At 40.9% G+C, this 25,010-nt stretch overlaps 1 protein-coding gene across 5 annotated transcripts in view; it reads right to left on the bottom strand.

Moving 5' to 3' along the window:
• Positions 1-25,010, bottom strand: part of KCNIP4 (potassium voltage-gated channel interacting protein 4) — a 732,108-nt gene that overhangs the window by 73,910 nt on the left and 633,188 nt on the right. For 4 of the 5 annotated variants that reach the window (XM_023759100.1, XM_006095002.3, XM_006095001.3 and 1 more), the window contains exon 2: positions 8,252-8,376. In XM_023759100.1, coding sequence (XP_023614868.1) covers positions 8,252-8,376 — 125 coding nt within the window. Of the gene's footprint in view, positions 1-8,251; positions 8,377-25,010 lie in introns of those variants that run through there. The other variant, XM_023759101.1, reaches the window with a different exon arrangement.

Genomic DNA, 25,010 nt, shown 5'->3' on the forward strand with positions numbered 1-25,010 from the left:
TCTCAAACACTTCCAGTGAAGTGAAAAACCCCATCAAAGAACTCTCATCTCCTGCTGGTTCTTTTGGCCACAGTATAATAACTCTTCCAGAAATTAAGGAGCCCTGGCTGGGTAGCTCAGCTGGTTAGAGTGTCCTGATACACCAAGGTTTTGGGTTTGATCTCTGGTCAGAATCAACCAATACATTCATAAACAAGTGGAATAACAAACTGATATCTCTCTCTCCCTCTCTCCCTCTCTCTCTCTCTCTCTCTCTGGCACTCCTCTCTCTCTTTCAAATGAACTAATCAAGGAAAAGTTTGGTGCCACTTTTGGTAAATTCCCCAAGGAAATGTCTGAATGCAGGAACAATACTGAGTGTGGGTATTAACTGAACTTGAATGTAACATCAGACCAAATTCAGCGGCTTCACTCCATAGGGGTTGCTGTCTCCTCACAAACACCACTGTGATGGACACCATAGGGTGACTCCCAATAGATCACACTCTTTTTAATCTCCTGGCCTTGAGTGATAGATTAGCAAAGGTGATGGGCTGAGATGTCACATCCATAGTTATGTTACATTATACAAAACTCTGCTTTAGTGGACTAGAAAGACTCTTCCTTGCTAGCTTTTTTTATTTATTAAATTTATTGGGGTGACTTGGTCAACATGATCATATAGGTTTCAGGTGTGAGTTTCTATGTCACAAGATCTGCATATTGCATCATGCGCCCACCACCCAGAGTCAAATCTTCTCTTGTCGCCATATATTAGAACCTCCTTCTGCTCCTACCCATTTCCCTCTGGCAACCACCACACTGCTGTTTGTGTTTATGAGTTTTAGTTTTATATCCCACATATAAGTGGAATCATACGGTTCTTAGCTTTTTCTGATTGACTTATTCACTTAGCATAATATTCTAACAAGGTCCATATGTTGTTGCAAATGGCAGTATTTCATCCTTTCTTATGCCTAAGTAGTATTCCATTGGATATATGTATCACATCTTCTTTATTCAGTCCTCTATCTCAGGACACTTTGGTTGTATCAATGTCTTGGCCACCATGATTAATGCTGCAATGAACATAGGGGTGCATATAACTTTGTGAATTCATGATTTTGAGTTTTTCAGGTAAATATCCAGGAGAGGGGTTGCTGTGGGTTGTATCTACAGAGCTATGATGATCAAAACAGCAGCATGATATTGGCAGAGAAACAGACATACAGATCAATGGAACAAAACAGAGAGCCAAGATATAAAACCACATGCATATGGACAGATAATTTTTGACAAAGAAGCCAGAAACACACAGTGGAGTGAAGGTAGTATCCTCAATAAATGGTGCTGGGAAAACTGGAAGGTCACATGCAAGTGAATGAAACTGGATTACAGTTTGTCTCCATGTACAAAAATTAATTCAAAATAGATCAAAGACCTAAATATAAGACCCGAAACAGTAAGTTATATAGAAGAAAATATAGGTACCAAACTTATGAACCTTGGTCATAGAGAACATTTTATGAACTTGACCCCAAAGGGAAGGGAAATAAAGGAAAAAATAAAATAATGGCACTATATCAAACTAAAAAGCTTCTGCACAGCAAAAGAAACCAATAATAAAGCAAAGAGGCAGCTGACCAGATGGGAGATGATATTTGAAAACAGTAGCTCCAACAAAGGTTTAATTTCCAAAACATATAAAGAACTCATAAAACTCAACATCAAACAAACCAACAGCCCAATCAAAAAGTGGGCAGAGGACCTGAAAATACACCTCTCCCAAGAAGACATAGGAACAGCCAATAGATATATGAAAAGAATGTTCAACCTCACTGCCAATTAGGGAGCTGCAAAATTAAAACTATAATGAGATACCACCTCACACCTGTTAGAGTGGCCATTATCAATAAGACAAGCAATAACAAGTGTTGGAGAGGTTGTGGACAAAAGGAAACCCTCATTCACTGCTAGGGATGTGGACTGGTACAACCACTATGACAAGCAGTCTGGCAATTCCTCAAAAAATTAAGAGTGGAGCTACCTTGCTAGCTTTGAAGACATGAGCTGCCATGTCAGGAGAGAACTTGTGAGTGGCCCATTGGCAAGAGACTATGGGAAGCCTAGGAGCTCTGTGTCCCCAGGTTGACACCCACAGTGGGGATCTTGGAAATACAACCACAATGAAATGGTTTCTGCCAGAAACCATGAACCCCAGGATCCAGAAACTAATGCAGCCCAACCAATATCATCTTTGTAGCTTTGTGAGAGCCCAAGCAGAGAATCCAGCTAAGTCACTGCTGGACTCCTGACCCTCAAGACTGTAAGGCAATAAATGGGTGTGCTTTTAAAGCCACTAATATGTGGTAATTTGTTATATACTATAGAAAACTAATGCAAACATATTTCTTTTTAGGTAAAAAAGATATTAACACTTAGCAGTTTTAGGGGAAAAGGACATTAATGGAAGGAACCAAAGTTTTGCCACCATGAAGCTGTCTTTTTGGGATATTGATTTTAAGCTGTTAATTAGAAAACAAGACTCAGAAAGAACCTGTGACCTTCTCCCTTCCTGCCTAAGATATTCAGATGGAAAGACCTACTCCAGGAAGGAAATTTGGGGGATGTTGCCTTTAGTCTAATCAGAATTAAGTATGGTAAATAGAAGGGCTTCAGGCAGGGGCCTGTTACCTAGATAACCTCAGTGTCTCATTGCTTCTGAGTCTCCCAGCAATGATTTTTCTGTTATGTGTGTTCTTCCTCAATTACCTGTACAACATCATCCATTGTCACTTCTGAAATATAAGACCCTGTTCCTGCCTTTGTATATATATGTTGTCCCACTCTCTTTGGGATATTTCACGCTTATGCACATGTATTAAAATTTGATTTTTATCTTGTTAATCTGTCTCTGTTAATTTGATTATTAGCCCCACTAGAAAAACTTAGAAGGTGGGAGGAAAAGTATTAATTTTTTTAGCCTCCAAATTAACAAGTATTCAAGAGATGCCTTAAAGATATATTTGAATCTTTAACCTAATGTAATTAAAAGTAGAGAAGGGAACTAAAGCCAGCAAATACTTGGGACAGAAAAAAGCCAGGTGTCCAAAGCATATAAGTCTAACTACAGGGTGGGGCAAAAGTAGGTTTACAGTTGTTTGTATGGAAAATAATTAATTAATAATAATACAAGAATAAACTCCGTGTTTTGTGTACTCACAACTGTAAACCTACTTTTGTCCCACTTTGCATTTGAGCCTGTCTCTCATCGTGTGCCTTAAAAGATGGGAAGAATTTGCCACAAAGTATTAACCAATGAGAGGAAATGCCAAAGATGCATCGCCATATTAAAACTTCATGCCCCAGTAGACCATTCACGATCACTTAAAATTGAACTAAACTTATGTTTGATTTTGAAAGGGAGCAGCAGAGCTAGTTTATGAATTATGTATATAAATACCTGAATGGCCTTCTGGGTCAGTGGTTCTCAAATGTGGCCTTCTATTAGTTATCTATTAAAATAAAAATTTATTTTTATTATGAAGCTTTTTGTTTGTTTGTTTGTTTTTAAAAAGGATTATTGAGCATCACACCAGACTTAACTGAATCAGAATCACTAGAGGTAAGACCTATTACTCCCACTCCCCACAACCCTAACACACACCCAACTATCCCCCTCACCAAGGACTTCATAAGGTTCCAACATAGCCAGTATAACCATTGGTATTTGACATTATATGACTTATTACAATTAGGTCCATTTGTGTGTGTGTGTGTGTGTGTGTGTGTGTGTGTGTGTGTGTGTGATAGAATCACCTTACACCTCATATATCCAGTTCAATGCTTCTTGGTCTAGGCTGCACATTATAATTACCTGGAGAGCTTTATAAATCTTGTTGCCCAAGATTCTTCTCAGAGCAATTACATCAGAAACACCAAGCATGATACCCAACTATTTTTAATTTTTAAAGCTCCCCAATTGATAGCAACATGCAGTTAAATTTGAGACTGTTGGTGTATAGGTTTACCTTGTATTTTTCTGCATCCTTTCTAATACATAGTTACATAGCTCAAAACCCAGAACACTGCCTGGGAGGTATGGAGGCCAACCATAAATGCTCCACTTTGATGGAACACAAAAGTGAGGTTGACTATTTGGGGTCACACTACAATAACTCTTTTTTGTTTTAACCCCATGATTGCTATACTTATATATCAAAAACAAAAGATAAAAGAAAAGAAACATACCTAAACCTGTGCAATGTATATGTCATTATTCAAATTTGTTGAGACAAGATCATACAGGCCACTGATTCAGAGGGAGCTACCTAAACAAGTAACATGTGGACCCGAGTCTGAGTGACACCAGAGCTTACGTTGTCTGCACTATACCAGTGATTCCCAGAGTGTGGTCCCCAGACCAGCAGCATCAGCAGACCTGAGAACTTACAAAAAGGGCAAATTTTCCCTAACTGGTTTGGCTCAGTGGATAGAGCGTCGGCCTGAAGACTGAAGGGTCCCAGGTTTGATTCCTGTCAAGGGCATGTACCTTGGTTGAGGGCACATCCCCAGCAGGGGGTGTTCAGGAGGCAGCTGCTCAATGTTTCTCTCTCATCGATGTTTCTAACTCTCTATTCCTCTCCCATCCTCTCTGTAAAAACTCAATAAAATATATTTTTTTTAAAAAAGGGCAAATTCTCTGGCTCAGTCTCAGACCTACTAAATCATAATCTTTTGGGCTAGGACCCAGACATCTGTGCTTATCAAGTCTACCAGATGATTTAGAGTCACACTAATGGTTAAAAAAATGGTATTATATTATCCATTCTATCAGCTGCCAACTTCTGGAGGCTCAGTTTAGCCTTTGGTAAGAGAAATAAAAATATGGGGGTAACTCAGTGCATGAGATGGGGTGAGGGGCTGAGAAATCCTCCATCACTATTTTCCTTTTCTCTAAGACCCCATTTATATATCCTATATAATAAAAGGGTAATATACAAATTGACTAAACGGCGGAATGACTGAAATGCCCACCCTCTCACACTGGCTGGCCCCGCCCCTGATGGCCCCCATTGGGGCTGGCCGGCTGGACCTCACCAGCCCATGAATTCGTGCACTGGGCCTCTAGTATATATATATAATTCATTTCAGAGAGTAAGGTAGAGGGAGAGAGAGATAGAAACATCAATGATGAGAGAGCATCATTGATTGGCATGCCCCACACTGGGGATCGAGCCTGCAACCCAGGCATGTGCTGTGACTGGGAATTGAACCATGATCTCCTGGTTCATAGGTAGACACTCAACCACTTAACCACACTGGCCAGACCCAGACCTCATTTATATTAATAATCTATGTTAGAGCCCTAACCGGTTTGGCTCAGTGGATAGAGTGTCAGCCTGCGAACTCAAGGGTCCCAGGTTCGATTCCAGTCAAGGACATGTACCTTGGTTGCGGGCACATCCCCAGTAGGGAGTGTGCAGGAGGCGGCTGATGGATGTTTCTCTCTCATCGATGTTTCTAACTCTCTATCCCTCTCTCCTCCTCTCTGTAAAAAGTCAATAAAATATATTAAAAAATAAAACAAACAAACTTATATTAAAAAAATAATCTATGTTAGAGTTGAGGGAATGCTATATGAGATGCAGTGCTGGAAAAAGACTAGAGGACTCTGGGGACCTTTACCCAAGGTGCCTTGCTGTGGTAAGCCACTTCCATGTGACTATTTTAAGATGTTGACGACTAGTTTATCCTTTTAATCAAAACATGGAGAGTTTTAAAAGGTTTCATTAAAAGTGAATATCTTAATTGGTTCCAGGAAAATGATTTTTTCTATCTTAAGGGCTTGAGATAATTGGTGTTCAGGAAACTAAGGGTAGGTGGTTTGCTTTCTGTGATGGCAAGCTGGTTCCGAGGCTGCCATCCTGTAACACATGAGTGCTGCTGATCTGCTTTAGTGCCTTTCTCCCTACATCTTAGGGCTATTTTAAAATTAAGTTGTACATTTGACTAAGGGAAAATAAACAAACATTAAAAGACCACTCTTGTTGGATTTATCAGAGACACCAGTTAACATTTTCTGAGCAAACTGTGAAATCGTTTGTTTTTAAAAAGTATGTAAAATATGCTCTAGGCATATAAAGGTCTGATGGAAAGTTATCTCATGGAGTTGGGAAGGGCAGAAAACAATGAAGAAAGAGAACAGAAAAAATAGTTAAAAAGGAAGAGAAAGAGTAAAAGAAAGGAGACAAGAATTGATAAGAGGAAGAGACAACGGAAGGGAAAAAATGGAGAGAATGGAGAAATGAAGAAAGAAAAGAGATCTGAAGGATAGGAAAGGGGGAAAGAAAAGTTGGGGAAAGAGGTTGGGAGGGGAGAAAAAGAAAAGAACAGAGTGCAAGTAGGCAAAGAAAAAATAAAAGAAATAAATGAATGCAGCCTTTGGAGCCTGGGAAACATTTTGTGAAGTGTGACTTGGATAAGACTTGTGCAGACTTGGCTCCTGAGGTCAACGAAAGCAGTAATCATGATTCCAGTTTGCAACAAATGGGGCGAAAGGCATCAGACCCCACATGGAGAGACCTAAAGTGACAGCAGTGGAGTAGTAATGTAGCAGCCATCAAGAATACAGGGATGCTGGGAGGTTGGATTATACTCTCCTTTATTCAGCAACCATTTTTTTAAATCTGATGCACAGTCCAATGTTAAAAAGAAATGTGTTTTCTTATTATAAGATCTTTTTTTTTAAAATATATTTTATTGATTTTTTACAGAGAGGAAGGGAGAGAGATAGAGAGTTAGAAACATCGATGGGAGAGAAACATCGACCAGCTGCCTCCTGCACATCTCCTACTGGGGATGTGCCCGCAACCCAGGTACATGCCCTTGACCGGAATCGAACCTGGGACCCTTCAGTCCCCAGGCCAACGCTCTATCCACTGAGCCAAACCGGTTTCGGCTATTATAAGATCTTTAAACTAGAGCAGAGATGCTTAGATGTTCACAGGAATGCATTTGAAGTTCTAATCTATAATAATAAAAGCAAATCGACAGAATGGCCAAAAAGCGGAATGACCGACCAGATGTCCTTCCAGAAGACCTTCCGGATGAAGCCAGGACTGCAGCTGCAGGATCAAGGCAGCCACCTCGGCTGCGAGGGAGGGATCGAGGCAGCCGCCGTGGCTACAAAGGCCTACTCTTGCGCAGATTTCATGCATCGGACCTATAGTATATTATATTAGTCTGTCCTTAGGATTTACTTAGGGCCAGGACTTGGTCTTTCTCACCTCCTTTCTTTCCCCATCCTTGCTACTCACTCAGTGGTTTGCTGCTGCCAGTGGTCAGTGCTGCTTTTTTTTTTTTATTGTAAGTCTTACTCTCTCTGAAGTCTGCATTCTAGCAGCATAGGTATAACTCTAAAGCCCCTTTCTCTTCATACATGTTTATGTATGTGTCATCTAGATACATTACACATCCAGATCCCTGTTAAGGAGAGTCCTGTATCTGTGCAGTGAACAGATTTATTACAGCTCCTCCCTCCCACCCAGTGTACCCCCACAAAGGCCTGGGTGTTAGCAGAGAACCATGTTTTTGAAGAGTAATGTGGTAGAAAAATTTAGCAAGTCCAAGCAAGAAGAGTGGTAAGGAGCAGACATGGGATAGAGACAGATGACCTGGAGTCAGAGGGATGGTGGATGGCTGTTTGTAATATGCATGAAGGAACCTAAAAATATATTCTGAAAGTTCAATTAGAGTTACCATAGTCACACCTGGATCACAGAGAACTGGATGCAGGGGCTACCTACAGACACTTGTGGTCCAGTCAGTGGCAGCATGGTCTTTTAGAAACTACTGAATTTATGGTGACTTTTCCCCAATGCAAGGGAAGGACCTCTTTGATGGTCCCGATTTATAGCCAAGTTTCAAGTCAAACACCAGACTATAGTTTAAAAATGAAGAGGCAATTTGGGCTTATTGAGATTATGTTATTATGGCTGAAAAAGAAAAAGAAATACTAAGAATTGAACTGAGTAAACCTTTCTCCTTTGCTCATTCTTGCTTTATGTGTACCGACAATGTATGAGCATTGGTGTGCCCAAGTCAGTCATAGTCCAAATGGTTACAACAACAGTCTAATCTAGGAAAGACTGGTCTGAAATGTGCAGACAGGGGGGGCTCTCCCAGAACTGTAGATTGCCCTCTTCCCCTCTCTCTTCTCTATGCTCCTCTGAGAAGAGGGTGAAGGTAAAATGGAAAAGGAAGTTCTTACATTCTTAAATCCTCGGTAAAGAATCTGGAGCTCCTTCTTGGTGAACTTGCTCTGGGCTTCCAGCAGCTCAAGGGCCTCAGGCCGATGCCTGACGGTGGCCATCTCCAGCTCATCCTCCACGCTGTCTGCAGAGGGAAACCAAGCAGAGTCTTAGAACAGCCACGGCTCCCCAGCGCTTATACAGTAAAACAAAAGAGCATTTACTAGATGCCTATTATTTTTCCAGAGGAATGGTTCTCATACTGCCAATCAATATGTATATTTCCCAGAGTTCAGACTATGAAGCCAAGCTAATACTACATAATGTTTTCATAGTTTCTAGTTATTAGACATTACATACTAACATTTCCCAGTAAGTTTGAAAAGTGAAAAAAATATAATGGAAAACTTAAAACGTTGGATTTGTGTATTTATAACAAGTACTAGTTATAAAAACAGGATTTTAGTTTAATAACAATCAACATCACCCTTGTATCATGCATCTATGAGTTAGGCCTTTGCTAATACTCAGCAAGGATTCTTCTGAAATAAAGCATTTCTCCAGGGGCTGCAAATAAAGTAGTCAGATCAAGTGAGAAAAATAAGCGGCCAGTATGTCTGGCATAAACCCAGTCTCCATGGGTGCACACTGGATGGACCGGGGCCTATGGGAACTTCTGGCCAAACTCTATTTTGCAGATAAGGAAATCCACAGCTACAGATAAATTATAAAATATTGCACTTTACTTTGTGAATTATATATTTACTACATTTCTCTAAGGTGCTCTATGCAAACTAATTTTCAGTCCACATAAATTTGGGAAATGTAAACATTTACAGAGTTTGGGAGCAAAACACAGGACTATATGGTTTAGAGAGAACTTGCAGCAAAGAATTCTATTTAGCTTTGTTTAACCCAATTAACCCCAAAGGGTATTTGTCCATAGAACTCTTCTTCCCCACAAGTAACATCTGGTAACATCTGCATATTTGCATTAGGATCATTGGGAGGTGTTGGGATATAGTAGGATCTGGATATTTGGGTCTCAAAAAGTACAACATCCTTAATGAGGTCCAGCTCTTTGCAGTGGGGCGAAATGGAGGCCTAAGGAATTCTTCCTGCCATAGTTCAGCTCAAACCTCAGCTAAGAAACTCATCAGGGACAGAAGCATCCAGGCCCGGTACTGAGGCCATGTCTTCCCTCCATCATATTCCTTCCTCTTGGCTACAGATTCCCAACTCTGAGGAGTGAAGCTCAGGAGAAGAGCTTCTTCTCATCAACTCTGGACCCAGGGCCACCAGTACCCCCAATTCCACCCTGCATGTGTCATTTGGAAATTTAGTTCTTGTTGATTACAAAAGTCACATCATTTTTTATACTTAGTAACACTGCCTCTCTGGTGATTACCAGAGGGAGAAGGGGTCGGGGGAGCTAGAAGAGTAGAAGAGGGTAAAGGAAGAAGATTTGACTTGGATGGTGGTGAACACACAGTACAAATAAACAGATGATGTATCATAGAATTGTGCACCTGAAATATATGTAATTGTATTAACCAATGTCACCCCAATAAATAAATATATATATATACTAATTTTATTACATACTAATTTTATTACATACTAATTTTATACTAATTTTATTTTATATATATATAATTTTATTATATACTAATTTTATACAGTTTCATATATATATATGAAACTGCCTTTCACTAACATGTATACCTACTTACTGTTCTGTCTCACTGAAGTAGAGTCCAGGGACAGAACTCTCAGCAGGAAAATGAAGGTCAGGGGAAGTCTGATCTTCACATGTCCTCATCACTGCCCTCAAGGAGTTTACGAAAGACCAATAATGGCGACGAAACAAATGCTTGGAATGGTTATGCTTGTCAAAATGAAAAAGGGGATGTGAAAGCAAATATTTGTTTTGTACTTTTCCTATCAAAATAATTTATTTTGCAACAGTGATCTGGAAAAGCTGCAGAATAGTGATTGATAGATAATACGAAGAGGGACATGAAAAAATGGCAAGAACAAGAGTATGTAACTCTGAGCTGACAAGGATAAAATTGATGAGAATTTTGGTGGTTTGCCTCTAAAGCAGTGGTTCTCAACCTTCTGGCCCTTTCAATACAGTTCCTCATGTTGTGACCCAACCATAAAATTATTTTTGTTGCTACTTCATAACTGTAATGTTGCTACTGTTATGAATCGTAATGTAAATATCTGATATGCAGGATGGTCTTAGGCGACCCCTGTGAAAGGGTCGTTCGACTGCCAAAGGGGTCGCGACCCACAGGTTGAGAACCACAGCAAAGGATGTGGAAAGAAAGTAGCCAATGAAAGGCAGCTAGGCATTGACCTCAGGCTGGGCTTTATGAGGCAAGTAAAAAATGCCAGAATGGGCTCCTTCAGTTTTCCCCGTTGTTCATCGGTGCGAATAAGTTGATTCTACTCCACGGGTGCTGAGCAGAGAGAATGAAGGAAGATGGTACTCCCTACGACTGCTGTGAATCCAATGACTTGAGCTGCCTGGTAGTTATTGTCGTTCCAGTGGAGAAATAAATTCCACAGAACAGATCTAATGCAAACAAACAATAACAAATAGAAAGACTCGGGCTTTCTTGAAAAATGCCCTGGTATAAGCTCCTTATGAACCATTTAGAGTGTAATTTCCTCAGCTTAAAATATTCCTCTGTCCTTTTCTCACCTGGTGAAATGTGTGTATCTTTTATGACCTATTGTAATATTCCTGCCTCCTCTCTAAAGCCTTCCTGATCGCTCCAGCATGCAGACTGGTGACTCCCTGGTCAGAGGTCTACACTCTACCTCTCACTCGTCCAGCACGTAAAGCAAAACATTGTGATCAATTTGTGTCTATCTTCTCTATTGTGAGTTCCTTGAAGACAGGAGTAATGTCTTATGGACTTGATATAGAGTCTCATATCCCATCGTGGCTCAAGCATTATTTGGTGAACGAATGAATGAGTCAATAAACAAATGATATTGCTGCTAAAGTTTCCATGCCTCTGGAGTCTCTGGAACCTTAGCTGCCCTCCAGAAAATTATTTCTCAGACTGAGGTTTGTGGGCCACTGGTGGCCCTTAAATGCCTTCTTTGGAATCACTGTGTTGACTGTGCATTGTTCTGAGAAACACAGCAAGGCAGAAGTAGAGGAAATTTTAATCAGATTTTCTGAGTAGCCTTTGAATCATAGCATAACCTCCTCTAGACCTAATGCCCTTTCCACTAGAAAGAAACAAAACAGCACATTAACTTTTTGGCCTTTGCAACCACACAGCAGTCTGAACCACACACCCAACACAGTTGCTTCCCCAGCTGTCGCAGACGTGTATAGGCCAAGACTGAGATGAGAATCCTGGGGCCAGAGGGTCAATGTAATTGAGTTAAGTGTGTGTGATAGGATGAGCAGCACATGCAATATTCAAAGCAGCACATGCAATATTCAGAGCAGCACACTTGAAGTGCCTGCCTGCAGGCTCTCTTGTTTTCCCAGCTCACTGGTACCTTACTTCTTAATGACTCCTGCCTGCCAGAGGGCTGCTTCTATTTCCAGGAGGCTGACAGGCTCTAAACACACACCTGGAGTCATCAGCAATCACCAGCTTATGATGCATTAAAAATGCAACACCATCTAACCCAATCCAAACTCTGATTCCTGGAGGCAAGCTCTGTGCAGAGCACAGTGTGATTCTGCCACAAAATACATGATGTGACTCAGCCACCACTGAAGAGCATGCATTTGGGGGGGATTTTAATATAGTGCTTAGCATTTATTGAGCTCCTATTAGATGTCAGGAGACGGGCTCTATTGATATTATTGTACTCCTTTCAGTAACTCCAAGATGAGCTATCATTGTCTATTCTTTACACATGTGAGTACTGAGTCTCATAGAAGTGAAAAAAAAAAGAGTGGCGAGATGTCACATAGGAGAAAAAAGAAAAGATTTACATCTAAGTCTGAAATGACAAAACATGTTCCTTCTGCTTTGCCACTTGCTCTCTCTCTCTCTTTTAATATATTTTATTGGTTTTTTACAGAGAGGAAGGGAGCGGGATAGAGAGTTAGAAACATCGATGAGAGAGAAACATCGATCAGCTGCCTCCTGCACACCCCCTACTAGGGATGTGCCCGCAACCAAGGTACACGCCCTTGACCGGAATCGAACCCGGGACCCTTCAGTCCGCAGGCCGACGCTCTATCCACTGAGCCAAACCGGTTAGGGCACCACTTGCTCTCTTAACAATGATAAAATTAATGACAACCTCTCTCTCTTCCTGCATTGTCAAATGTCTCAGAGAAGTTGACTTTCTCCACTGGGTTCATTTCCTACTTCCGGCTTTCTCTTTAATCTAGTGCTGTCTGATTTCTGGCCTTTCGGTGGATTGAATTGTGTTGCTGTATAATTTGTAGGTTGAAGGTCTAACCCCCCAATATGACTATATTTGAAGATATGGCCTTTAAGGAGGTCAAGTTAAATGAGGGCATAAGGATGGGACCCTAATCCAATGCAACTGCTGTCTTTATAAAGATGAGAGAAAGAGAAAGAGAGAGACCTGGGATACACATGCATAGGGAAAAGCCGCGAAGACACAGCAAGAAGGCAGCCATCTGCAAGCCCCTGGGAGAAATCTCAGGAAAAGAACCCTGTGGGCTCCTTGATTTTGGACTTCATGTCCCAGAACCATGAGAAAATAATCTTCTCTTGGTTAAGCCACCAGTCTATGGCATTTGGTTCTGGCGGCCTGAGCAAACTCGGAACTGGATTCAAATGACACAATAAGAATAAAAGCAGGTCTTGTTATTCACCAAGTTTGCCCAGTGAGTGCTGGGCAACTTGTTAGTCAATCATATTATTTATTCTTTACCATGACCATTAAAGAAGTGATTATCATCCCCAATCTAAAGATGAGGCTTGGGGATTCTAAGTGGCTTGCTCAAGGTCAGGTGGCTGGTTAGTAATGAAGCAGACAAGGACTCTAATTTTTCTAAGCACTTGACTGAGATTGTTAATAAAAACCACCCTCCGATAGAGAGCTTTTGTTCCAAGCCTGGCTGTATATTATCTCATTCTGATACTGACAAAAATTCTGTGAGGTATTTGTTATTGCCCTTATTTTACAAAGAATAAACTGGGACTCAATGAACTTGAGCAACTTACTCAAGGTCACACAGCTAGTAAGTGACAGAGCTGGGATTTAATCCCTGTTTTGTTTTGTTTTTTGACACCAAAGATTGTGAGTTTAGTCAACATGCTATTTGAGGGAGAAACAGTTATATATATTTTGGTCTAAAAGCCTGGGGAATAAAAGAATTGAAATCACAAACCAGGTGGCCACTGAACCCCAACTCCTCAGGGGAAATATGCCCAGCCACCTTGATCACCATGATGGTGGCCAATGATGTGCTGATCAGAAAAAGTAGAATAAGGTGTGGAAGTGATGAAATCTCAGAACTGGAAAGAACATGAAAGGTTGTTTGCTCTTCTTCATTTTACCACTGAGAAATGTTAAGTTCCAGGAGGCTGAGGGGTTTGTCTGGAATGAAAACCAGCACCATGTGGGACTCTGGCCTCTTGAATCATCTCCAGGCCTCGGTTAACACATACCTCGATGCGTTGCTAATTCCAGTGCTGCCTTTGCATCCTGAGATAATCTGTATACAAATAGTATTTTAATTCATGCATCTTCTAAGAGATTTCATTTTAATCAGACAATAAATTCCCAAACCCAGACCCCTTGAGCTTCCTGGCTGTCTCTTTTTGTTCTTTGCACCTTAGATTTAAGTCTCTATGTCTGAGTCAACAGTTCTCTTAGGCCATGACACAGTTGGGCTAGAAATTGGAATTCAAATCACTTGGGAACAACATAATGAGTTTTAAAAATAGTAATCTTTCTCCCCTTTCTCACAACTTTTCTTAAAATACAGTAGAATCTTATTACAGCCCAACTCATAATTATGTGCACTTGTCTCTATCCGAGGTCAAGCCATACCCTCCAGAACACAACTACAGAACATCTTTCTTTATAAACAAACATGAATGTGAGGCCTGTGGTCCTAATACACATGTTTATAAGCAAGGCCTGTAATGCTGAAATAAAACCATTTTATAAAAAAAATCAGATTTTTAAAATGAAAGTGGTTCAGTACACAGGTCAGGCACACAGAATCGAGTCCTTGCCTTATCATGTCATAACACTGTGAGGCCATTGCCTCATGGCTTCTCCTAGGATCTGACAGACTACTGGCTCCACTGGTCCAACAGCATCTAAAAGCGCTCAATAAAAACCGTGAAACAAATGCATAACTACTTGAAGCACCCCAACCAGGCCACCTTGGATCTATAAGGAGGTCCATTTCTCAATAAAACATGACCCTTCTTAAAAAAAAAACCTATCCATTTTTCATTATAAAAAGATTATAGGTAGTATAACTTTAAAATTCTATTTGAGCTAAAATTGATTTGTCTGAGCCAAAGATTCAGCCAGCTTGACTTACATTGCTTTATCTCATTTATAAAAAACCCCTCTGAGTCTTTATTCCTCATGTTGACCCTTTCTTAAATTGCTTTAATAGTGACTTGATCAGAATGACAATAACGTCATGATGAGAACAACTACCTTCTAATGATATGTTACATGTTATTATTTAGAAGTGGGGTCTAGTGGCAGGTATCAGAGAAGAGTTTGACGAATTTCACTCCAGACTTTAGCTTAATACTAAACAATACTGTAGGATTCTTGATTACAGCCCTGGAAACTACTCCTGAGAAATCTATATATATAAAGAGGTAATATGCTAATTGGTCCTAATGGTGTCCCAGTCACGACCGTTCAACAGGCTGTGTGCACACAGGAGCTGGTGGGCAGGGATGGGGGCAGGGACTTGTGCCACTGGGACATGAGGCTGCCGCCAGGGGCAGCCCCCCAGTGGAGGCGCGCGCAGGCCCACCGCGCTGCCCGGCCTGGAGTGGGGCTTCAGGACGGGCCGCGGCGCCCCCCCACCTCTGTGCATGAATTTCATGCATCAGGACTCTAGTCCTATATAATAAAAGGGTAATATGCAAATAGACCCAATGATAGAACGACCGATTGCTATGATGCACACTGACCACCAGGGGGCAGATGCTCAATGCAGGAGCTGCCCCCTGATGGTCAGTGCGCTGTCTCAGGGCAGCGCCTCTCAACCACAAGCTGGGCTCATGGCTAGGGAGCACAGCAGCAGTGGCAGGAGCCTCTCCCGCCTCCATGGCAGCACTAAGGATGTCTGACTGCGGATGTCGTGCACCGGGCCTCTAGTTCTGAAATAAGATGTTTAATGTTCAGTCTGACACATCAGGACAAAGATGAAGTTGCCTGGAGGAAGATTTCCAAAGCAATTTTACATCACATGCAATTTTCCCCCTCCCTTCCTTTCTACATCAAAATCTTGTATATCCATATACTCAGAATGTCTCATTCCTTAGTCCCACCCCCAGCGATGCTCAAATGGTTTGGCATCATAACCAATTGAGGAAAGAGATTTTTGAGGGTTAAGGAATTTGCTCAAGTGTGCACAGCTATACAGCTGAAAAGCGGGGGAGCTGGGATTGGACACAAACATGTCTTTCCTCTTCCTGTTCTTATATTTGACTTCTCTGGATGGAGAGTTTAGACCTGGGCCAGGCTCTGGCAGCAACTCTTTTTTTAAAATATAATATGTTTTTATTGATTATAGACAGAGGAAGGGAGAGGGAGAGAGGTATAGAAACATCAATGATGAGAGAGAATCGCTGAGCCATGCTGGCCAGCATGGAAGCAACTCTCTAAACTCTGCCAACCTCAAATGTTTTACTCTCAACTCTTCTTGTCTTCACAACCATTCACCTATCCACCCACCAGGAGCTATTTTCAGCCACATGGAAGGTGTACGAGCAGTTAACTCCAAGTTGTTGTTGCACAGGTCATGAGTAGAAACCAACCCATCCATCAAAACACTGAGGAGTCCACTTCCCAGGCCCCCCAGACCAATTGGAACCCCTCCAGTTTCTGTCACTCAAACATGTGTTTCTTCAACTAAGACACTAAAAATAAGTCAGGACCAAAAAAGCCCTTTATCATTGTACTTTATCCTATTTAATATTCATATGTCACATGGAAAATGAAAAGTACTTTGAAAACAGCCAATTATTTTGAATGTGTTAGAGGTGTTTGTTGGCAATGACATTGCAATTTCTATTCCAGGAGAACCTATTATTTTACAATGTTGTGATTTAATTCAAACAGTTATAAAATATAACTACTCAGAAGAAAATTGCTCACAGCTCATATGAATGCATTGTCTCTACCATATTTATAAACATTAATTACTATTTACACAGCTTAGATTTTAAAATATAATCACCTTTGGAATGCTTATTATTAGCATTATCCATATTATTATTATTACAAGTCATGAAGGGTCCCTTATAAAAGAGGTATTATTTTATAGGTGATAGGGTCCTACTTGCTTTTTGGTAAGTGAGGGAAATAAATATTATTTGCCAGTCATACACAGAGAGAAAATCTACAGTAAAAATGCTGGGGTGAGGGCAGAAGGAAACTAGAAATGTGATTGAACTTGCACACAGAGACAGACTAAAAAGATTGATATTCTAAGATATTCTTCTTGTCAGGAAAGGCAACAGCTGAGAGGAACTATGATCAAAGAGAAAAATTTAAAAAGTAGTGAAACATGAAGTGAGGTAAAGAAAGACAGCCTGTGATACTACACTAAAGGAACAATGCCCTAACAGTAGAGCTTCTCTAGAATTTTGATAGACTTTCTCCTGTTTGTCCTAAAAATGTAATAATATTAGCAAACCACTCTTCATAGCATTTGATCTGTGTAAGCATTTTACATACATTAACTCATAAAGTTCCCATGAGCACACTGTATTATGTTCTAAAGATGAAGACACTGGCACAGAGAGAGTAAGTAACTTGCCCACGGTCACTCAGGACCACAGTCAGTCTGAAGTCTGGTTCCAGGGTTCACGGGCTTGTTCATGGCTGCAACCTCACCACCAAAATTAATGTGTGGCAAGTATTGATAAAAATGTGTCAAAAGACTAAATGACTTTGAGTTTCAGCTCTGCCACTTAGTAGCCTTATAATTTGGGACAAGTCACTTAAAACCACAAATCTTTATTCTCCTCAATTGTTAAATGGTGATCATAATGGCATGAATAATTCTGAAGATTAAATAGAATCCGAATGTAAAGGATTTTGCATAGCGAATGGTGCACCATCAGAATCCATAGGCATGCTTTCTGCTATTATTATTGAGCTTTTGCCACCTCTGCTCACCTAAAGCATTGATTGACTTTACCCTGTCACTGAGCTCAATGAAACATGATTTTTATTACCTCCAGGAACACTCACTGGAGAATGTGCCCACCTCTAAGCAGATTCAGAGAACACAAAATGTACTGTGGAGTTGTTTTTCTACCCAAAGTCTCCAATGAAAATGTTTTGCTAAAAGGTGAATAAGGTTTCTGCTGTCAGTTATTCTCCAGAACTTGCTGTTTTGTTCTTTTTTTTCCTCTGAAACTTTATAAGCAAAGATGGGCCAGTGTTCCCTGAAAGGGCTTCTGCCCATCACGCTTGCAGCTCTAGATCCCCTGGCAAAAAAAGCAATTTGGAAGTAAGAAGGTTAAACTTTAACCCTGCAATCTAAGCAGATAACAGAGCAATTTTATAGACCTGGTGGGGTGTAAAATTGAGTCTGCTTAAAGTGTTAGGCTCCTATGTCAGTGCATAAAGGACACCAGCAGAAATTGGCCTTGTTCCTGTTAATGTTTAGCCCAAATATTACTCTTCAGGTCAATGCAAGTGGACAACAGGTATTTATGATTCCTACTGGAAACTGCACAAGTGACCAATTATGAAATCATCTATAAAAGAGACAAAAAACAGAGAAAGCTTTTTAAATTTAAACTTCTAGCCCTAGGTGGTTTGGCCTGCGGACTGAAGGGTCCCAGGTTCAATTCTGGTCAAGGGCACATGCCCAGGTTGTGGGCTCAATCCCCAATAGGGGGCATGCAGAGGCAGCCAATCAATGATTATCTTGCATCATTGATGTTTCTATCTCTCCCTCTCTCTTCCTCTCTGAAATCCATAAAAATATATTTTAAAAAACACACACTAATCTTCATTATGAAAAATAAAGTAAAATAAATCTAAACCTCTATGTAGCTTTTTTATAAGTAGTCATCACTCTATCCCTTTTGGAACAAATTAGCAATTAAAAAACATAGTGAAAAAAATCAAGTGGGAAGAAAGAAGATTTCATCACACAGGTAACCTGAACAAAAAAGGTACAAAACTGACAATAAAGCTTGCTTCTGGGAATGGCTTGTGTTCTTCAGACACTTTAAACCATGTCTAAAATCAAATGATCACCTCTTCTTAACTTTCATGGCCTTCTCTGTTCCTCGTCTTGCTTAATGCACCGGTATCCCTCTGGTGGAAGCACTTTGTAGGCTTTCTATCTTTCACTCAGTACCACCAATTGCTCCTCACCTTCACCATGCGTTTCAAGTCCTTCTTCTCCCTTCTATGACCACCCCTTAGATTGAGGCATTTGTCCTCTTCTCTAGACAGGAAAGTCTATGGTGAAGACCCAACAGAGTAATTGTGGCATTACTCTGAGGTGAAACCCCTCCTTCGACACAGTAATTGTGAGGTCTTGGGTTAGTGATTTCATTTCATTGTTTAGTTCTCTCATTTAAGTGGAGATTTCATGATCTATTATTGTGTCATATTCTCATGCTGAGTTTCAGTTGGTTCCTTGATTCAGAAATCAATACCCAGCTGGCTTTTGCTGACAGCTTTGACACCCTGTTCATGTCTTGTATTAAACATGACTCTTGATTCTTTGCTAGTCTTTTCTCTGACTTCAAGTTCACCATCAACTCTTCTAAGGTAGGACTTGTGTCCAGCTCCCTTGACTCTTGGCTAACTCTAGCCACCTCAAAACCCAAACAAAAAGGGATACATTCCTCATTTTGAAACAGTAATCAAACTTCTGGGCATACATATATCCAAAGGAAATAACAGTATATCAAAATGATATCTGCACTCCCTTGCTCATTGCAGAAATATTCACAAAAGCTAAGATATAGAAATAACCTAAGTGTCCATCAAGAGATGTATGGGATAAAGAAAACTTGGTATAGATAAACAATGGAATGTTATTCAGCGATGAGAAAGAAGGAAATCTGGCTGTTTGTGGCAATAACATGGAACTTGAGGGCATTATGCTAAGTTAAATAAGCCAGACAGAGAAAGACAAATCCTTTATATTACTTATATATGGAATACTTAAAAATAAAATAAAAAAGTCAAATTCATAGAAACAGAGAATGAAAAAGGGGTTCCAAGGACTGGAGGTGGGTGGGAGAGGGAGGGAGGGAATAGGGCAAGACTGGACAAACTTTCAGCTATAAGATAAATAAGGTTTGAGGAGCTAATGTAGAACATGGTGACTGTATTTGATAACACTGTGTTGTATAATTGAAATTTTCTAAGATAGTAAAATTTAAATATCCTACCCCCGCCATAAAAAAAACCTCACACTAAATAAATGTGAAGTGATGGATGTGTTGAGTAACTAAATGATGGAAATCCTTGCAGTTTGTTAAATGAAGGCTATAATTCCTGTGATGTGTTATTCTCCCAGAAGCTTTATGAGGATGATATAAGATAATCAAGAGAAATATCACTAAATATCTTACAATTTTACATGTCAAATAACTCAATAAAGCTGAAATAGAAATAAATAAATACAAGTGTTGGATAATTCCCCATCACCTCAGCCTTTACTGCAGAGTAAGGTCCAGACTGATGTTGGCACCAAGGACCTACAAACTCTGGTCCCAGCGCACCTTTTCAGCCTTCTCCTCCCTACTTCTTATTCTTTTTGTCTTGAGCTTTATCTTTTCAGGTACCTAGAATGTTCCTCCTGCTTTTTCTGTCTCCAGTGAAATGATGATTCTTCTCCAAAGAGCACTGCTGAAATATTCTCTCTTTGTGAAATGCACTGAGGAGAGATTCAGTCTCACATCTGTGGCTATAGGAGTCATGATCATCATAGTATAGATTTATTAAATAGAATATTCTATTCTATCATAGAATAAAAGCATTGGCAGCCAACATTTAGGGACCACTTACTAGCCAATCACTGTTGTAAACACTTCACATGCGCATTTGAACTTTTGGTTAAACATATAATATTGGCTACTATTATTTCCACTGAACACAGAAGACAATGGAAACTCAGGAAGGGTAAGAAACTTACCTGAGGTTTCTATAGCTAGTCACAGAACCAGGGTTTGGACCAAATAGGCTAATCCCAACATTATCGCTCTTAACTTTATAACTCTTTACCTCTCTAGCATTGCCTCTCACAGCATTTTTCTTAAATTTGTTATATGCGAGTGATCTTTATATATATATGTCTGTTTATTTCAGTACCAGGTCAGCCTTCAGACGTCATGATCTATGTGTTCCCCTGTTCCGGGCACTATTACTTTTCACATAGTGCTCCATAAATGTCTTCTTTATCTACATGAAATCTACTAAACCTGCCAACAGGAAATGGCTGTCCTGGGGTTCCTGCCTCTGGCTTTCCTATACCAAGACTCACTCATGATTTAATGAAGATTCCTAGTAGATACATGATAGACCAGGAACTAAAAAGAAAAGCCCATCTTCCTATTTGTCACTAAACAGCTATGCAACTTCGAACAAGCCACTTAATCTCTCCTTTTTTCAGTTTGTTAAATGAAGGCTATAATTCCTGTGATGTGTCATTCTCCCAGAAGCTTTATGAGGATGATATAAGATAATCAAGAGAAATAATTTTAAAATCTGTAACATTCCATACAAAGGGAAGGGACAACTATTCTAATTATTACAACACACAGTTTACAATAAGTGACAGGCTGGTTGGTATTAAAACGGGATTAAGTAGAGTTTCCAATTTTCCCACTTGCTGCCTTCTATGAGCAGTGAAGTACCAGGAACAAGGGAAATTAAATGCTAGCTTTGGAACATCCACTGCCCCAGCCAGAAATAACTAATGCCATCTCAATATTCCTGCAAGGTTAGATCTAGGAGATGAGGCACAGCCTGCACTTTTCATTTGTACATGATCAGACTGAGGTCAGAACACAATCTCTTTGGACAACATGGGCTTCGCAAGGGTGCCCTATGTTGAGTAGGTAGGTGGAAAATACTTTTTTTTTTGTAAAACTGACCAAAACATTGAATGTAACTAGAAAACTGGTAAAAGTACACAGACTCTGCCCCTGCCCCCACACCTCTTACTGATGAGGTGATTCAGGCAAGAGAATTAGCCTCTCATCCCTCAGTTGCCTATTTTGTAAAATGTGAATAATAAAGAGTGTCCATTTTATAGGACTATTTTTAGGATAAAATAAATTAAACTGTGCAAAGCACTTATTTTTTTTAATTTTTATTTATTTTTTAAAGATTTTTAAAATTGATTTTTTTTTAGAGAGAGAGGAAGGAAAAGGGAGGGAGAGAGAAACATTGGTGTGAGAGCAGAACATCCATCAGCTACTTCCTGTATGTCTTCTATTGGGGATTGAGCCTGCCCTGACCAGGAATCAAACCAGACGATGTCCAACCATTGAGCCACACTGGCCAGGGCATATGCAAAGCACTTAGAACTGTACCAGCCACATAGTAAGTGTTAGATGCTTATTCAATAAGTAAAAATAACATCTGAAAATTCTATCACAAAATTTTTTAGCTCAGACAGATGATAAAGTTGAAGGACCTTGTTTCATACATGCAAATTAAGTTTATAAACCCTCGCAGGTTATGTTTCTGTTCATCCAAAAAATTTCCTGACTATATGCCCAGGTCAGAGCTTTTAGCTAAAGTCACTAAGGAGTTAGCATGAGATTAATTAATTGTCAGAAGGCTAAATATTTTTTTAAAAAATTTCCTGGAGGTTACTGTTGTATTTTTAATTGGCAGCATATTGGCAGTTCAAGTTATTTTTTTGAAAATAAATCCAACAGCCACATGCTGATGGCTTCTCAGCCAAGAGAGGCATCTAAAACTTTCATGATCAATAAGCTGCCAGGAAACAAAACACTGAAATGTTATATTGGGTTTGACACCAAAAACCTGAAGTAGAGTTAGGAAATTATGTTTTGCAATTATACAAGGCAATATGATGATGGTGGCTTATGGGTTATGAGTAGTCTAGCTTTATAATAACCTTGTTGCATTTGCTCTTCTGTGTCTGCTCAAATCAACAACAAAACCCCCTGGAATAAGGCTTTAATTTGGTGAATCAAGTATTTTGATTGAATGAGGGCACTGAGATGCTACTGGGTAAATCCTATATAATAAAAGCCTAATATGCTAAGTGTCCAGTCGACCAGTCAGCCGTTCAAACAATCAAAGTGTAATACGCTAATGATATGCTAAGGCCATTCAACTGCACGCTATGACATGCACTGACCAGCAGGGGGCAGATGCTCTGACCATTAGGTTAGCTTGCTGCTGGGTTCCAGCCAATTGGGACTGAGCAAGATGGGCTGGACACACCCTGGAGCCCTCCTGCTGTCCCTCCCCGGCTGGCCAACCTACCTCATCTCTCCCTGGCCCTGATCGTGCACCGGTGGGGTCCCTTGGCCTGGCCTGTACCCTCTCGAAATCTGGGACCCCTTGGGGATGTTGGAGAGCTGGTCTTGGCCCGATCCCACAGGCCAGGCTGAGGGACCTCACTGGTGCATGAATTCATGTACCGGGCCTCTAGTGTTATTATAAAGCAAATTTAAATTAAAATACACACACACACACACACACACACACACACACACAATCAACTATTTATTATTTTTTTTTTTTGCATTTATTCCTTACCATTATCTAGTAAGTAACCTTTGGTCACCGTCATGTCCTTTGGATAAATAGGGAAAGAACTGGGCATGGAGAAAAAAGGTGAATTACTCAGTTAGTGAATGGGGAGATATAGCCACAGATTTGACAGCGCTTATTTTTAAAGAAAAAGCATTTGTGCTCACATAGAGAAGATTAGCTAGGAATTTCTTGATTCTAAGCCATTCGTGAAATAGCTAGTTAAATTCCTTAATCCTATATCTACTCAAAGTCAATATATATGTGTGAGCCAGCTGTCAGCCTCCAAGATGTCATGGAATTGGGAACAAATCTTACAAGAAGAGCAGTGTGACTGGCTCTGAGAATTGTCACTGGTCCTGTAGATCCCCAACTTCTGGTTCATAAGACAACAGAATGTGAGGCGATCTCTATGGTTGTAACCTACACTCCTATCCATTGGGTTTGGCCAATGGGAAACACCAACAGAAGATCAAGAAGGAGGACAACAAAGAGTCTGTGGTATTGATTCTTTGGGATCCCTCCTTGGTGGCATGGAGTTGATAGTAGCTGTATTCCTCTTCCAAAGGCCAGAGTCCCTGTTGGGGAGACATCTGTGATGGTTATAGCTATAGCTATGGTTTTCTTCATCTTCTGGTAAGCAACAGTCTAGAAATGATAACATTCACTCCAGCCAGTTACAAATAATCCCTTCATTAATTTACCCTCCATTGCCCCATCTAAGTGGACCTTGTGTTTCCTGCCTGGACCCTGACTGGTAGTAAATCATAGAATTTCAGTTTTGAAAAGTACTGGACTTGGAGTTCAGTTTCTCATCCTAGATTTTTTTATTATTTTATTTTGAGAATCAAAATCTGGGGACAGTGAAATCGGGAAGGGCTTAGGATAAAAGGAACAACAGGAGAGACTAGGTGTGGCTGCTTTGGGTCATGGTAAGTCAGAGAAAAGGGGCCTTGGAGACAGGCTCAGGGTGTTAGCCTAGGAGGAATTGCCACTGCCCATTGCTCCCCTGGTTGCAATCCTTGTGGGGTCCCTTAGAGTTTAGGAGTTGTGTGCTTGTGAGGGAGGAAGAGCCTAGATTTTTTTAAATAGCTCTGTGATTTTGAGCAAATTATTTTCCTTCTCTGGGTATCTATTTTCTCATATATAAAATAGGCTATCCTATATAATAAAAGCCTAATATGCAAATTGTCCCCTCGGGCGGTTGTTTGACCAGCAGACTGGGAGTTTGACTGCTTGCTGTGATGTGCACTGACCACCAGGGGGTGGCATGGAACATGGTGGGCATCGGTGATGGGCTGCAACCTCTTGCCAGCTACCTGGGGGCAGGGGTAATAGGGATAGAGATGCGGTGAGAATACAGGGTGTCCACTGAGTTTGCTCTCACTCCCCTTGTTACCCTCCCCCGGATGTCAGGGCTCGCATGCCAAGGAAGCCCCTGCGAGGAGCCTGTCCCGCACTCATGTTGCATCTTCTGGGTGAGCCGGGCTGCAACCATTGAGACCACAGGGGCCGGTCAGGCTCCCCGCAGGAGCCGGTCTGCAAGGCCGGCCAGGAGAGAGTACGCTGTCATGTGGCACCACTGGGAAGCTCAGAGGCCCACACTGCACCCCAGCCTGTGGTGTCCATCCGTCCGCACTTACTGCATCTCCGTGTGGGGACTCGGGTGCTGTGAATCAGGCAGAGGGGGGTGGAGGGGGGTGCGTGGGGACCCGGGGCCCAGGTGCTGCCCAGGCCCAGAGGTCAGCTGGGACCTTCGCTTCCACGCCAGACACTTGCGCTTGCGCTTCAATTGCTGGCCAGGCCTAGGGACCATACCGTGCATGAATTTTGTGC

The sequence above is a fragment of the Myotis lucifugus genome, unplaced genomic scaffold (genome assembly GCF_000147115.1).
Source record: "Myotis lucifugus unplaced genomic scaffold, Myoluc2.0 scaffold_147, whole genome shotgun sequence".
NCBI lineage: Eukaryota > Metazoa > Chordata > Mammalia > Chiroptera > Vespertilionidae > Myotis > Myotis lucifugus.